The sequence below is a fragment of the Tenrec ecaudatus genome, chromosome 10 (assembly GCF_050624435.1).
Source record: "Tenrec ecaudatus isolate mTenEca1 chromosome 10, mTenEca1.hap1, whole genome shotgun sequence".
NCBI classification, from domain to species: domain Eukaryota; kingdom Metazoa; phylum Chordata; class Mammalia; order Afrosoricida; family Tenrecidae; genus Tenrec; species Tenrec ecaudatus.
Window position 1 is genome coordinate 120,780,172 of NC_134539.1, and position 16,737 is coordinate 120,796,908.

At 36.9% G+C, this 16,737-nt stretch overlaps 1 protein-coding gene across 3 annotated transcripts in view; it reads right to left on the reverse strand.

Moving 5' to 3' along the window:
* USP32 (ubiquitin specific peptidase 32) overlaps positions 1-16,737 on the reverse strand; it is a 201,818-nt gene that overhangs the window by 102,970 nt on the left and 82,111 nt on the right. For all 3 annotated transcript variants that reach the window (XM_075561475.1, XM_075561472.1, XM_075561473.1), the window contains exons 3-5: positions 6,191-6,296; positions 5,754-5,872; positions 4,479-4,638 (exon numbers count right to left, since the gene is read on the reverse strand). In XM_075561475.1, coding sequence (XP_075417590.1) covers positions 4,479-4,638; positions 5,754-5,872; positions 6,191-6,296 — 385 coding nt within the window. The remainder of the gene's footprint in view (positions 1-4,478; positions 4,639-5,753; positions 5,873-6,190; positions 6,297-16,737) is intronic.

Consider the following 16,737-nt stretch of genomic DNA (forward strand, 5'->3'; position numbering starts at 1 on the left):
CAGTTAATAACACTCCCTATTTTTATCACAGCAAGTTTCCACACTCCTGACACTTTATTTTAAAAGTTTAATGTACCAAATATTCTTTCAGGGGAGAAGCCTGCAAAACATATCAATTGGTTAGCCAGAAGTGAGCATTTGTACATAACCGATAAATCATAGCCACCAGAATGTAAACCTGCCTTTGCCAACATTTCTATGAACACATAGCAGAAATTCTGACCACGTGATTGTTCTTTCATGGTAAGGTTCATCTACAAATAAAGCAGCTGCAGGCCTAAGCCAGTAGCAATTCGGTTCCAGTAATTCTGCTGGTTGTTTCAGTTCTATACACTGTAAAATAAAAGTAAATTGAGTGGTACGAAAAACTGTCTTCCCATACATTTGGGCAAGTTACGTTTTGTACCGACGCACAGTCTTCTATTCAAAAAGTTCTTCACCTAGCAACAATTATTCTCTGGACACCAGAGGATGTATATTCATTGGAAAGCACAAACTCTATCCTAGACATAGGGGTAAATCCTTGGAAAAACGTTATTCTCACTTAATCCTTTTAACAGTAACCCTTTACAGTAAGTTTTGTCATTGTCCCTGGTTTACAGAAGAAGAAAAAAGTTAAGGAAGATTAAATTGTCCACAGCCCCATGAACAGTTAGTTGACTCTGAATTCCTCAAAATGCAGCTCATGGCCCATCTCTATTTGAATTACTCAGGACCCCTACTCCTAAAAACAGTTACAAACTCCGTCCAACAGGATCGTTATGAGTCAAAATTAACTCAATGACAGTGGTTTAAATTTGAGTTTTGTGTTTAAAAGACCTAAGGCCTATCAAATAAATCAATGTAGACAAAGCTGGTGACCTGTACTTTTAATATCCTCTTCAAATCAAATGCTGACAAACACTAGTAACCATACTATAGAGGTCTTAGAGTTGATTAATTTTTTATTTGAGTAGCACTCTTACATTGAAATTACAATGACATGAAACAATGAAATGACAAGATTCAACTAAGATGCTAGCAATAAAAATGTTACAAATAATTGAGAAAATATAAATAGTAGTAGGATTTCTTCAGGCTTTTATAACACTTTATTGATTTATTTCTGGACAGCAAGGAAATCACTAACTGCACTTTGTGGAGTAGATGAAATAATTAGCCCAAATGGATAATTCTTTAGTATTTTAAGTAAGCTGATGCTCCATATGCTATAACTTACACTTTTATACCGAACAATTTAATTAACCAAAACATTTAAAACAGCCAAAAAGCTTTAAAACTAACCTTGAAATTTTCAGTTCTTTAAATGTATAAAAATTATAATTTATTATTCCCCCTTAAAACATGGTCTATCTTTATATAAACATTTATACACTGGACTATGAAGTTGTTAAACCTTATTCTAACAATAATGACTTTTTCCTTGGTATAGATTGAATAGATTCTATATTCCTAAAACAAGCCATCTCTGCAAAGACTTTTCTCTATAGACAATGAAAACTCTCAAAGGTTTTTGAGCAGAGGTGAAGCAATTCGGCACATACAGACAGAGGCATAAACCATACAGAAACTATTGCAACACTCACTGCAGGAAAGAAATTAAGATGCCAAAACATGGCTGGCTTAAGATGGAAAGGATCTAGATAAAGATAAAAAAAAAGAACAGTCAAAGGTAACCTCAAATTGGACAACTGGAATTATAAATACTAACAATCAAGATAGAAAACACTGGAGATAAAAATATTTACCTTTCTCCCCATCATATGCAAGGGGATTGAAACAGGGAAAGATAAATTTGGTTTTCGATATGATGAAATAAGGTGTTAGAATATACATTTTTAACACTCTGAAATCCATTGAGTGGATTAAATTTATATCTGTAATTTTTTGTTTTATAAATCATTTTTATTGGAGGCTCTTACAGCTCTTATAACAATCCTTACATCAATTGTATCAAACACAATGTACATATGTTGCCATCATCATTTTCAAAACATTTTCTTTCTACTTGAGCCCTTGGAATCAGCTCCTCTTTTTCCCTCCCTCCCTGCCCTCCCGCCTTTATGAACCCTTGATAAGTTATGAAATATTATTTTCATATCTTACACTATCCGCTGTCTTCCTTCACCCATGTTTCTGTTGTTCATCCCCCCTTGGGGATGGGGGCGTTATATGTCCATCATGGAAATGGGTTCCCCCTTTCTCGCCCCACCTTCCTCCTACCCTCATGGCATCACTACTCTCATTATTGGGTTTTTTGTTTGTTTGTTTTTTTGGTACTCAATGTTTATCTGTCCTGGATTCCATAGCATCTGGGGTCTTAAAGCCTTGAAATTAAACAAGCACCCACCTAGCAGGGAAGCAACAGAGCCCACACAGAAGAAGCACGCTAGTCTGTGTGATCATGAGGTGTCAACGGGATCAGGTATTAGAAGAACAAAGACAATAATATCGATGCAAACGAGGGGGGCCAGAGTGGAGACCCAAAGCCTATCTGTAGACAGCTGGACATCCCCTCACAGAAGGGACACAAGGAAGAGAAGAGCCAGCCAGGGTGCAGTATAGCACCGATGAAACATACAATATTCCTCTAGTTCTTTAATGCTTCCTCCTCCCCACTATTATGACCCCAATTCAACCTTACAAATCTGGCTAGACCGGAGCATGTACACTTGTACAGATTAGAGCTCCTGACACAGGGAATCCAGGACAAATCTGTAAATTTTAATACAGTTCCCTCAAAACTAAGCAATAAGAAGCATTTTCAACTATAGACTATATCAGAATTAAGTAACAAGTCATTCAAGGAAAGTGGCTGATATTAGCAAAAAAATAATTCACCATGCAAACACAAAGGAAAGCAACAGTTTAACAGAATCTCTATCACTGTCCATTTAATATTGAGTTAAGGTAAGGTAGAAAGAGCTTACAGGGAGTAAAACCTGGTTTCCTTTATTTTGTATGTAAAAGAACAAAAGGAAAAGTTGTCATGTAAAATGATGACACGGGCACTGCAAAGTGAAAGAATCAAGTTTGCTGCCAGAATATATTAGTCAGAACTTCTAGTAACAATGGAATAAAAATGAGGATGGTGGGAGGGGTGAGAGAGATAATTAACTGTAATTCATAGCCAAGTTATAGTCATACAGAGCAATAAATATAAATAATATGTGATACCTGAAGTCTGAAAATAATTAAGCTCTGGCATAAAAATAAGAATAAAAGATACTTTTTGAAAGGATATTATGATTTGGGAGAGATCATCAGTTATACAAATAAATATAAAAATTCAAGTGATGAGCTCATTCAAGAAGGGTACAAATAAGGTGCTATGAGAGGTCAGGAAAAGGAGAGGTGATTTTTAATGGGAAAGCAAGATAAGTTTGGGGATGGAGGAGGGACAAGTTTAACCCTGTAGGGATAAGAAGGATTTAACAGGTAGAATCAAAAGGAAGCTTATTCCAGTAATAGGAAGGTTAGAAGCATAAGCAAGAGTATAGGCAGTTTTTCATAACCATATGCAAGATGAACTGTACACATTAACACTGAGGCTTGTGAAGTATATCTGGAATCTCAGAATGTGGTCTTATTTGAAAATATGGTCTTTGCAAATACAGTAATTAAAGATCTTGAGATTTAGAGAAGACTCTAATAGCTGGTATCATTATAAGAAGAGATGACAAAGAGACACAGAGTGAATAAAGGGCAGGGCAGAGAAGATAAAGGCCCAATCTGAAATTATGCTGCCACAGTGAAGACCACCAGATGCTAGAAAAGAGCAAGGAAGACTTCCCTAGAGCATTCAGATGGAGCTGGGCCTTTTACACTTTGATAACATATTTTTAGATTTGAGTGAATAAAATTCTGTTCCTTCTGAGGACCATATTTGAGGTAAATTGTTACAACAGTCCGATGAAGCTTGATTAAAGGCAATTAGTAGAGGGTTCTGTATTAGATCAATGATTTAGTGCTTGGTTGCTAGAAGGTCAGTGATTCAAGCCTATCAGTCACTCTGCAGGAAAATGACGCTTCCATAAAGATGATAGCCTGAGAAATATTAAAGGGCCATCTATCCCATCACCAAGGGTTCCTATTAGCTGGAACCGCACACAACACTAGCAACATGGATCCATGAAATCCCTGGAAGGGGCCAATGCTTAAGGTGCTCAGCTACTAACTGAAAGGCTGGACATTTCAACTCACCCAGAAGCACCTCAGAAGAGAGGCCTATTGATCCATTTCTAAAATAATCAGTCCTTGAAAACCTCAAGGAGCGTAATTATACTGTGACATGGAAGGGGTCACCAAGAGTTAAAAACAACTCCGTGGTAACTACTCTGCTTTTAAAAATATGGTCCATGCTAAAGTATTTCACTACACTTTAGAAGGGGAAAATAAAAATCATTTACATGCATATTTCAATTTACTAGAAAACTGCATTAAAAGGTAAATAGAAAAAACAACATGTCATTACTTACAGTGTGTGACTCCGGCTAGAGTTTGGTAGAAAGTAGGGGTATCACTATCATCAGTGAGAGTAACATATACACCTCCAGATAACAGCCAACGAGAGAAGGTAAAAGCATCTTTGTTTAGAAGAAGCCAGTTTCTAAACTTTTCATAGTTAACCTTTTCACCCTAAAAGCAAATAGAGAAAACACAAGTTTGATCAATTCTTAAGGAATTTTCCTTAGAATCTAGACAACTAGACAACTTAAAATTGGCAATTAGTTGACAGTTACCTTTATGTTACCTAGATTATATAAGTAACCTTAGATGGCATACACTTAGAAATAATATTGTTTTCAAGAACAAATGCACTTCAGAATTCTCAATTGTATAAATTATATATGATAATAGAAACTTATTTAATCAATCTATTAAAACAGTTCATTACCACTAGTCAGTCACACTCTACTTGGAAGGTAGGTTTTGAAATCAATATACTATATTTCTTTCAATATTTAATAAATCTAATTTTTCACTGCTTCTTCCTCACCATGCCCCAATTTGTCTAAATGAGCATGTGGTAATTAAATCTGCATGAGCTTACAATACGTTTACATTTCACTGTCAAATTAATTTTTTGACAATGACGAGTTGAGATTTCAGTTGTACCCTGACAACTTCTCACCCATGGCAAGTGTTAAGATAATAACTGCTTTGAGCGATTTAGTTCCGGATTCATAGCAATTTGTTACATAAGAAATGAATACAAATAGTCTGTCTTCAGGAAATACATATATTTTATGTGATTTAATTTTTTAAAGATGTTGTACTCTTAGACCAACTCAGAGAAAATTAGTTAACACAGCTGAACAAAAGCATTAATTACAGTCTTCAAGTTCCCCAAACCTCTTGAGCCCGAGTCTTAAGATGTTTTGTGGCTAGAACTTGAAGGAACTTAGGAGATGGAGGACTAAGGTAGAAAGTTACTATCTGGGCAACTGACATGACAGTTCTTTAAGGAATACTCTGCTAGAAGCAGCTGTATGTGTTTTGGTTGAGATTTTGAGACTATGTTGTCTTTACAATTGAATTGAAAAATTTCAGATTCACAAATAAAGCAGCAGTGAGAATCATTGGATCCCTGAGCACAGCACATTTTTAAATAGTTGCTGCAAATACTAAAGAGAAAAATGCCAAAAATAGACTGCACATAAACATCTATTCATTAGAGCTAAACTCATTAGAAAACTAAGACTTCCTGCTCTGTCCAAAGGAAAATAATGAGATGTAAATTGAAAATATACCTCTGAGAAACACTTCCTGAGTGTATCTGGAACTTTACCATCCACCACGTGCAGCATCCTCTCCATTTCTTCCCGAACAACATAGCTCCCAGATTCACTCGAAAAAAGACTAAAAATGTCTAGGAAAAAGAGAGACAGAAGAAATCAATCTTACCATAGATTAAATATCCCCTAGTAGAAATAGTTCATTCAAATTTCTCCATATCCTTGCCAACATTTATTATTATCTTTTTAATTTTAGCTATCCTAGTTGGTGTAAAGTAGTATCCATCATCCAATTCCATGACTAATTATGTTGTACATTTTCAAGCACTTATTAGTCACTTAATATCTTCTTTGGAGAAATACTACTCAAATCCCTCACCTGTTATCAGAACTTTATAGTTAATGATTTTGTATGGAGCTCTGGTATCCTTTTGAGATACAAAAGTACTCACATTTTGCTTTTTCTTCATCTCGGCCACGTGTAAGGAGGACAAGTCCAACTATTAAGTTATTGAAGTGTAGCCCTTTGGCTGTTCCACCAAAAGAACAGTAAATCACCTAGGGAGGGTGGTAAAGGAAACCTTAGAATCACAACTGGTGAAGCACTTAACAAAGCTTGTAAATCTGTAGACAAAGTCCCAGTAAACTGGTGAAATGATGCTAGCTTTATTGTTCCTTTTCACTTTTTGTACCCGCATATATCAGTAGATGTAGAACTATCTCATAAAAAGAAGTATTTATTCTTTCTCTCTAGAATCTTTATCAGGTCCAAGGGGATAAGATAAAGGTTTTCTTCAATAGTCCCCATATTGGGATTAGGATTTTGTGCACTAACACTTTTCTTCAACCTAATAAAACTTATATGCATTAATTTGATTGAAAGTAAAGACATTTACAAATTGAATGCCCAAGAATACTAAAGATTCCAGAGGTATTTTATTACACTCTCTGAGGTGAGTAAGAATGATAGCAATGAAAGAACAATAGATTAGCACAGGAAAGGTACATCATCAGAAATCACACCCACATTCAAACAATTGACAATTCCTTATTGAGTGCCTGGCAGATTTTACTATCATAAAACTTGGGGTTAAAGAATATTTCAAGAAATAAAAATTACATGATTAGTATGAAAACTGAAAAGATATTCACTAAATAATATTTTTAATGATATTTAATAACACTACCAGGTGATACTAACAACTATGTATCTTTAGTGCCACTGAAAGCTCAATCTAGCAAAACTAGCAAAGAAAGATGGCTTCAGATAATACCTATCTTGTACAGAGCAGAAAAATATACTTTGTGGAGTAACTGGCTTGGGTTTTTCTCTCGCTGGAAGAAGGTAATGAAAATACGCTCTAGCTCATGGAGCGGGACGGTGTGACGGAAAGCTATAGTCATGGACCCTCAAAGACATTAGACTGCTGGGAAAGTTTTACTCTTCCACCAGCCCAAAGAAAACCTAAAACTGAAGAAGAAATAGGGGAACAGATTCTCCTCCTTAGTTTTCCCTCCTCCTGGCAAGCACTGAGAATAAATAACAGCAGTTTACTGCTGGGGAAGAGGACCGCGCATGGAGACAGACCTTCTAGGAGGCACAGCAACACCAAAAGTTGATGGTTCAGCAGGCTGGAATGTGCAGCCTGTGGCCCACGAGGGTAACCTCAGCAATGATAAGACACAAATACAGCTCAACTACGGAATACAATGGCTCAATCCCACATGTTAAATAAACGACCTACCTAGACATTCTATTTAGCACAATCTCTACTACCCTAAACAAAAGCCACTATCATGATCCGAAATCTCCCTTGCAAGTCTGGCTAGACCAGAGGATGTACACTGGTACAGATAGGAACTGGAAACACAGGGAATCCAGGGCAGATGACCCCTTCAGGACCAGTATGTGAGTGGCGATACTGGGAGGGTATAGGGAGGATGGGTTAGAAAGGGGGAAAAGATTACAAGGATCTACATGTGACTTCCTCCCTGCGGGACGGACAACAGAAAAGTGGATGAAGGGAGGCGTAGGACAGGGCAAGATATGACAAAATAATAATTTATAAATTATCAAGGGCTCACGAAGGAGGGGGAAGCGGGGAAGGAAGGGGCAAAATGAGGAGCTGATTCCCGGGGCTTAAGTGGAGAGCATATGTTTTGAGAATGAGGAGGGCAATGAATGTACAAATGTGCTTTACACAATTGATGTATGTGTGGATTGTGATAAGAATTGTATGAGCCCCTAATAAAACGATTAAAAAATAAATAAAATTCCAGGAAGTTTGGGCCTGGATGTAACTATGATGCTAACATAAAAAAAAGTCACTTAACATCTGAAGAGGAATTCATGGGCTAATATTGAACTTATGAACTTGATATGGCCTGGCCTTGGGTGTTTTATTGATGCTTAATTACTTCTTGATATAAAATTCTCTCTTACATATATATGCGTATCAATGAATTTGTTTTGCTAGTCTATCCAGACTAACACAACATCTTTTTCTTTTATTTATTTTTATACCTTTTAGTTACTTGATTACCTGCTTATAGCACCAAATAAACATTTTAAGATTTACACAATTTCCCAGAGGATCAATATTTTTTCATTTAAATTTTTAATAAAGATTTAATCCATTTTTTTTATCTATGTCAATAGTTTTCTATGTTTTTGTAGATGCTATTTCTAGCAATTGAATTTTCTCAGATCAAATTTGGCAGGTTTAAATTTTGTAACAGATTGATTTTGTGAATGTTTAGATTATAACAAATTCTTACTCTGTGCCATTTTAGAGAATTGCTGTAACAGCTTATTTTAAATTTTAGAGTTTAGTAGTCATTATGCATCACTACAACTATCCTACTGTTCTTTCCTTTTTAAATCATTTTACTGGGGTTCCTACAACTATACTAATTTTAAGGCATAACCATAATACAATTTTTACTAAAACATAAATTAAAACCACAATAAAAATTGTTATCATTGGCTGAAGGTAAATAAGCAGTCATCTAGCTCAGATGCAACAAAGCCACATGAAGAAGCACACCAGCCTGTGTGATCACAAGGTGTCGAAGGGATCAGTATCAAAGAACAAAAAACCATATCATTGTGAATAAGAGGGAGTGCGGAGTGGAGACCCAAAGTTCATTTGGAGGGAACTGAGATGGGCCAGTCAAGGAGCAGTGTAGCTAATGATGAAACATAAAACTTTGCTCTAGTTGTTAATGATGAAACATACAATTTCCCCATCACTATCACGACCCCAATTCTACTTTCAAATCTGGCTAGACCAGAAGATTCACAGTGGTCCAGATAAGAACTGGAAACACTGGGAATCCAGGGTGGATGATCCCTTCAGGACCAGTGGTGAGAGTGGTGATATCGGGAGGGTGGAGGGAAGGCAGGTTAGAAAGGGGGAACAGATTACAAAGTTCTACATATAACCCCCTCCATGGGGGACGGACACCAAAAAAAGTGGGTGAAGGGAAACTTCAGACAATGTAATACATAACAATATAATAATAATTTATAAATTATCAAGGGTTCATGAAGGAGGGAGGCTGGGGAGGCAGGGGGAAAATGAAGAACTGATACCAAGGGCAAAAGGAGAAAGCAAATGTTTTAAGAATGATGATGGCAACAAATGCACAAATGCACTTGACACAATTGATGTGTGTATGGATTGTGATAAGAGTTGTACGAGACCCCCAATAAAATGATTTTTTAATTATCATCAAATACCTAGTCAAAGATATCTACAATTCATGTTTTAAAATTTTGCTTCCATTCATTCAAATCAAGGTCTACAATAAGAAGGTACTTCAAAAGGGGCATATGAAAACAGAAAGAAAACAAATCTTTTCTTACTACTTTTTTTTCTACTTTTTAGGTCCACTCAAGTAACTGGTCGATGGAACTCATAAATCTCTTAATCTGTAGGTTCTCTTTGTCTTCTCTCATTCTCTTTTTCATTATAATTTATTTGATTAAAAAATGTCAAGATGTTTGTTCAGTGGAGTTTTCTAAAAGCTTGCATTTTGATCACGGTTTCTAGACAGTTTCTCTTTTTAAGGGCCAGGGTTATATTCTAATCAGAGCAGGCAGTATTATGAGACTCCTATCTTCCGTGATCCTTTACAACCGCCTATTACCTAAGAGACATGAGTGATTCTCTGTTCCCAGGAACCTAAAGTGAGCCCCCCACATATGTGAGTGTTTACACACAAATATATTTGTGCACATATCTAAATTACTTCAGTAATATTAATTAATGTTATCTTGAAGGAAAACTGATAGAGTTAAATTACACAAATTACATTTGGGAGTTTTAAGTGGCAAGTACTTCTAAAACTTTTGTTTGTTTTCTTATCTGTCTTTCCTCACCTTCAAATAATTGATTTCATTGTTTACTGCTATATGTGTATGTACATAAATGGTATTAGAAAAACAGATAGATATTCAAAGATAATTATAATACACAAGTCATTTGTTTATTCCTTAAGGAGGACATTTAAGGGAAAATATTTATATATACACACACACATTGCTTTTACTTCAAATGTCTTTAAAGCTTAGGTTTTAGGAAAATTAATTTTAGACTTAGATTAACTTTATTATATCACATTCTCTTCTAATGGGTCTTATTTTTAGAAGAATAGTCTAGAGAACTGGCAAAAGGTCAACTTGATAAATCCTTTGATTTATCACAATATAAGGAATAACTTTAATTCCAAATGAAAACAATCTCCTAATCTTTGATTAACACCTTCTTTTCTCTACTCCTTTGACAGAGGGCTCAGTTCAAAGCTTCATACAAATAAGCATTCTATTCAAATACGTGTTTTTCTCCTCTAAGAGCTGACATGTAATTAGAAGATTAAACCCAAAACTTGCTTGGAAGTTGCCAAAAAGAAGATTGATTCCATGTTACAAATACCATGTTTTCTGAATTTTAAAACATATAACCACAAGTCAATGATTTAAAGTACATATACTCTGATCTTGATTTTAGGCAAGCATTGGACCAAGTCTCTAGAATACTCTATTTTAAATAATATGAAATGCCATCGAATAATTACAGAAAGGGTCATGCCAATCAAATTGAAAAAGCACTGATTAAAAATCTTATAGTCAAATAAATAAATATTTACAAACCTTAGTTTATTCAATATTTACAAAGCTTAGTTTATTCAGAGAAAGTTGTAAGAGAATGCCAAATGGAATCTGTTTTTGATCACAACATTAGAAACTGTTTTCCAGAGATTGCCATAAAAGGCATGCACATCAGTTTTGTAAGTAAAGCTGGGAGGGATGAATAATGAAACGAGGAACACAACGAGGAGTTAAATTTATCTTACGTGGACACGAAGGCAAACACAATGACATGACTGATATGTAATATAGTTAAGTTGTAATTTTTTAAGATGTCCAATTATGAGGGGCCTTCATAAAGTTTGGGAAAACTGGAATTAAAAGATAATAGAAACTTTTCTAAGCTTTTTGAAGCCCTCCTTCTATATATGAATATGGGAGGGGGGAGTAAAAAAAATAAAGAATATGAGAACAAGACCAAACTATTTTAGTCAGTAGAACTATGAGCTTTTTGCTTAACACAATTTCAGGCTTTAGGGTAGTGATTAAGAATTAAATATTCTCCTGCTGTTTGCTAATCTAATTCTATCTAGAGAACAGCATGGGATTAACCAGTACACATGTTAACTATGGCTAAGAAGCAGCAGGGGTTGGGGGAGGGTAAAGACCTGCTAATGTCCTCAGGAGGAAAGGATCCAGTTCCCCAATCTAAGCAGCTGAATTCCATCTGTCAGAGAGTGGATTTTCAGAGAGCTGTCTAGTTGAAGCAAAGAAACTTTGGAAAACCCAGTAGCTTCCAGTTCCACCACCATCTCCAACATCAGTACACAAAACTGGGGGCCTTCTAATGCCTCTGTACTGTCTCAAACAACACTCTTCTACTTTTACATCTTGGTTCTGTAATTCACTGCAATGGCCACACAGAACTCAAAGATAACTGAAGGTTTATTAACATGTTGCAATTCAAGTGAGAAATGTTTAGGATACAGTTATTCAGTCGGGACATGGTACAAAGTTCTTCCAGGGCCTCAAATAAATGCCCAAGGCAGCATTTGTAAGCCATAACCTGAATTAAGTACACAAAGGCACCCCACTCCAGTAAGCCTAAACCTGAAGGCACTCAACTCTATCTGCATGGGTCAGTAAATCCAACTCTCTCAATTAAGTGCTCAGAGGCATGTCACTGCACAAGCTAGCCTCCCCCCCCACCCCAAAGCATTCAGCTTTACATGCTGTAGGAGTTGGTAAATCTTATAAAGCTGTCTGCTTTGACTTCTGGTTCTGCTGAGGCTCCTCTGATGTTACAGCTGTTTTCTGGATCAAGGAGGTTCACTGCACAAGGAGCTTGGGGTCCAGCAGACACACTTCACTCCTAGCTCTTGCTGGTAGTGATATTCACCTTGTCTACTTCTCAGAGGGCTCATTTTACATACAGCAGGAAGGTAATCACATTGTAGCCGGTTTAACAATTACTCATATATTTGAATGCTATCAGTGTGCTCCTCTACATTTTCCACATAGGAAAAGGTTGTTTAGTGGGAGTTTAAAAATGGGCTAGAAATTCACTGGCCCTGTAGTTTTAAAAACCAAATGAAACAGAACATCAAAAACAAACAGTTCATCAAATTCATGAAGCCCTAAATTTTTTCAAGGTGATTTGCTCTAGCAATCTACAATATCTAATAAAACTGATTTGCTTTATAAACATTCACCTATATCACAATAGTTAAAGAAAAACAAAAACTATTAAAAGTCAAAGTAAGCCCCCTCCCTTTGTTTAGCTTTTTAGAATAACTGCAATGGTATTTATGTATGCCACAAACGGTTTAAGTGACAAATAAGACTCTAGCACCACAACCTGTAATGAATTGGTATCATGAATTCACACTGCAGCTAAATCTTAATGGTGCATTAAATAGTTCGGTGGTAGTTCTACATGGCCTCACACATTGGGCTTTCAAAAAGGTCAGAGGCAATTACTTAAGTCAAAAATATTTACTAATTTCAAATATAATTGAACCATCAAAAGAAATCATTAAAAGACCCTATAATAAAACCAAATATATAAAATTCAAAGGTGATTGTGTTAGTCTATGTTAACTAGAGAAACAAATCCAGAGACACTCATATGAGTGTGAGAGAACTTTACATCAAAGAGCAATTGTACATTAAGAAAACATCCCAGCCCAGTCCAGATCTAGCCCATATGTCCGATATTATCTCATACTAGTCGATAAATTCCTCTTCACACTCATGCAACACATGCAATGACACCGAATGCAGAAAGATCACAGGCCAGTGGGTGTTCAGTCTTGTGTAACCAGTGGTGAAGGGAACATCTCAGTGCTGGTGGGGTCTCCATGTGGCTCCTCCAGCTCTAGCGCTGTGTCTTGTCATGAGGAAGATGAAATAGAGAGTGTCTCCCTCCTGCAAGGAGGAAGATCGGAGTTCCCAGATTCCCCAAGGTGGCCATGCCCACACAGCTGCCTCAGTGGCCATGACCTGATTGACAGACCAGACCACCCTTTCGCAAGGTGACAGATTATGTAGCTGCCACAGGGGTATTCATTCTGAATAAGCTCATTTCTACAAAGATCATTTTAAGGGACCAACTGGTATTGCAGTACAGGTTTAGAAAAAAAAGAATAGTCTTTGGAGGCAACTGATTTTTTTTTCTTTTACATTTTATTAGGGACTCATACAACTCTTACCACAATCCATACATATACATACATCAATTGTATAAAGCACATCCATACATTCCCTGCCCCAATCATTCTCAAGGCATTTGCTCTCCACTTAAGCCCCTTGCATCAGGTCCTCTTTTTTTTCCCCTCCTCCCTCCCCATTCCCCCCTCCCTCATATGCCCTTGGTAATTTATACATCGTTGTTTTGTCATATCTTGCCCTATCCGGAGTCTCCCTTCCCCCCTTCTCTGCTGTCCCTCTCCCAGGGAAGAGGTCACATGTGGATCCTTGTAATCAGTTCCCCCTTTCCAACCCACTCACCCTCCACTCTCCCAGCATCGTCCCTCACACCCTTGGTCCTGAAGGTATCATCCACCCTGGATTCCCTGTACCTCCAACCCTCATATGCACCAGTGTACAGCCTCTGTCCTATCCAGCCCTGCAAGGTAGAATTCGGATCATGGTAGTTGGGGGGAGGAAGCATCCAGGATCCGGGGGAAAGCTGTGTTCTTCATCGATACTACCTCACACCCTAATTAACCCATCTCCTCTCCTAAACCCCTCTATGAGGGGATCTCCATTGGTCGACACTTGGGCCTTGGGTCTCCACTCTGCACTTCCCCCTTCATTTAATATGATATATATACATATATATACATACATATATACATATACACATATATACACACACTTATATCTTTTTTTTTTTTGCATGATGCCTTATACCTGGTCCCTTGGGCACCTCGTGATCGCACTGGCCGGTGTGCTTCTTCCATGTGGGCTTATTTGCTTCTGAGCAGATGGCCGCTTGTTCACCTTCAAGCCTTTAAGACCCCAGACACTATCTCTTTTGATAGCCGGGCACCATCAGCTTTCTTCACCACATTTGCTTATGCACCCATTTGTCTTCAGCGATCCTATCATGGAGGTGTGCAGTCAATGATATGATTTTTTGTTCTTTGATGCCTGGTAACTGATCCCTTTGGGACCACTCGCTCACTCAGGCTGGTGTGTTCTTCCATGTGGACTTTGTTGCTTCTGAGCTAGATGGCCGCTTGTTTATCTTCAAGCCTTTAAGACCCCAGTTGGAGGCAACTGATTTAACAGCTCTAAATTTCACTTTTATCATCTGTAACACTGCAATAACACCATATGGCATTTATGAGAATTAACTGGAGTAACATCTGTAAATTTCATTTCTTAGAATCTTGTATATGTTAGTTGCTAAATAAATCCAGATCTCTACCCATTCATGAAAAAGTCTCTTATTTCAATGAGTGAATAATCTTTATATTCTAATGAGTTAAATACAGCTAATATTTATTTTAAAGTAAAAAAAGGTAATTACATACCATAACTCTAAACAAAATAAAATTTTTGCTATAGACTCACTAAATTACCTTAGGCACAGCAAACCAATTTCCTGGGCTGGTTTCCTCAGCAGTAAAATGGAGTTACTTTAGAAAAAGCAATAACTAAAGCCTTCTGAATATATACATTATAGGTTTATAAACATTTAGAGTAGCATGGTGTTTAAGAGTCTGAAATGCATTTTGATCTGAGCATCAAGCAACTTGCTCTGAGTTAGAGAGTACCCAGTGGCATCACCTCGGAAGATTTTCTCTGGTCTAGTCAATTTTTTTGTAAAAGCAGTTTCACTCGTGTCTCGTGATGGCTGATTTAAGAGAACAGCATGCAGCTGTGAAATTTTGTTTCCTGCTCAGTAAAAATGCTGCAAACGCTGTTGTGATGCTCTACAGAGCTCACAACGACAGCATTATAGGAAAACTCAAGTACACGAGTGGTTTTCTTGTTTCAAAAAAGGTGAAATGTCGATTGATGACAAACCTCGCTCTGGACGTCCATCAATTTCTGAAAGGATGAAAATGTTGACTTGTAGTGCATTTGGAGTTTGTTCCACCAGGTCATACTGTTAATCAAGCTTTCTAGTTAGAGGTTCTGAAAAGACTGCACAACATTGTGCAACAAATAAGGCCTGATTTGTGCCAGATGGGGGGTTGATTTTGCCACAACAAAAATGCACCTCTTCATGCAGCTATCCCAGGGTACCAGTTTTGGGGCAAAAAACAGCATGCCCCTCTTGCCCCACACCACCTTAATCACTTGACTTCACTCTGTGAGACTATTTTTGTTTCCGCAAATGAAGAGGGACATGAAAGGACAGTGATTTGACAACTTAGAAGAGGTGAAGAAAAAAATGAGGGAGGTGCTGCCAACCATCTCCAGAGATGAGTTTGAAAAATGTTTCCAAGAATGGAATTGCAAATTTGACAAATGTATTATCTGTAATGCAGACAACTTGCCCTCATCAACTGCCAGGAAGAGATTCATTAAGCTTATTTCAAAGATAGGTGATCTAATGAAATGAGGAAATTAATAAACAAATCAAATGCAGGTAAAATTATGCTTAAAATATATATTTTTAAACCTTTGCAACAGCACAATGATGAGGAATTGTCAGAAATCTAAGCTAAATTCAGAAGAGGACATGGAATTAGGGATATAATTGCTGATGCATCTTGGCTGAGAGCAGAGACTATCAGAAAGGATGTGTGCCTGTGTTTTATTGACTATGCAAACGTACTTAAGTGTGGGTATCATAACAAATTATGGGCAGTACTACAGAACCAAATTTCCAAGCATTTAATTGTACAGATGTGGAGCCTGTATACAGACCATAATATCCTGCATGGTTTAAAATCTGGAAAGGTGTACATCAAGGTTGTGGCTTTTCACCATATTTAATCAGTCTACTGAGCAAATAATCTGAGAAACTTGACTATATGAAGAAGAATGAGGAGCAGGGCTGGAGAAAGACTTTCAACAATCAGTGGTATGAAAATGACAATCATTATAATTTTCAAAATGGTTTATATATCTCAATATAAAAAATCTTCATAACTGGACAAATAAGTAAGACCATAGTAAACAGCAAAAGATTGAAGTTGTCAATTATTTCATTTTACTTGGACCTAACAGCAGTCAAGATATCAAACAGCATGGGGCACTGGGCAAATCTTCTGCACAAGATGTCTTTGAATGATTAAGCAGCAAAAATGTCACTTTGAGAAATACGGAGCACCCAACACAAGCCATTGTATGTTCAATTACCTCATAAACATGTAAGAATTGGATAATGAATACGGAAGACCAAAGAAGAAGTGGTGCCTTTAAAGTAAGGTGCTGGCAAAGAATATT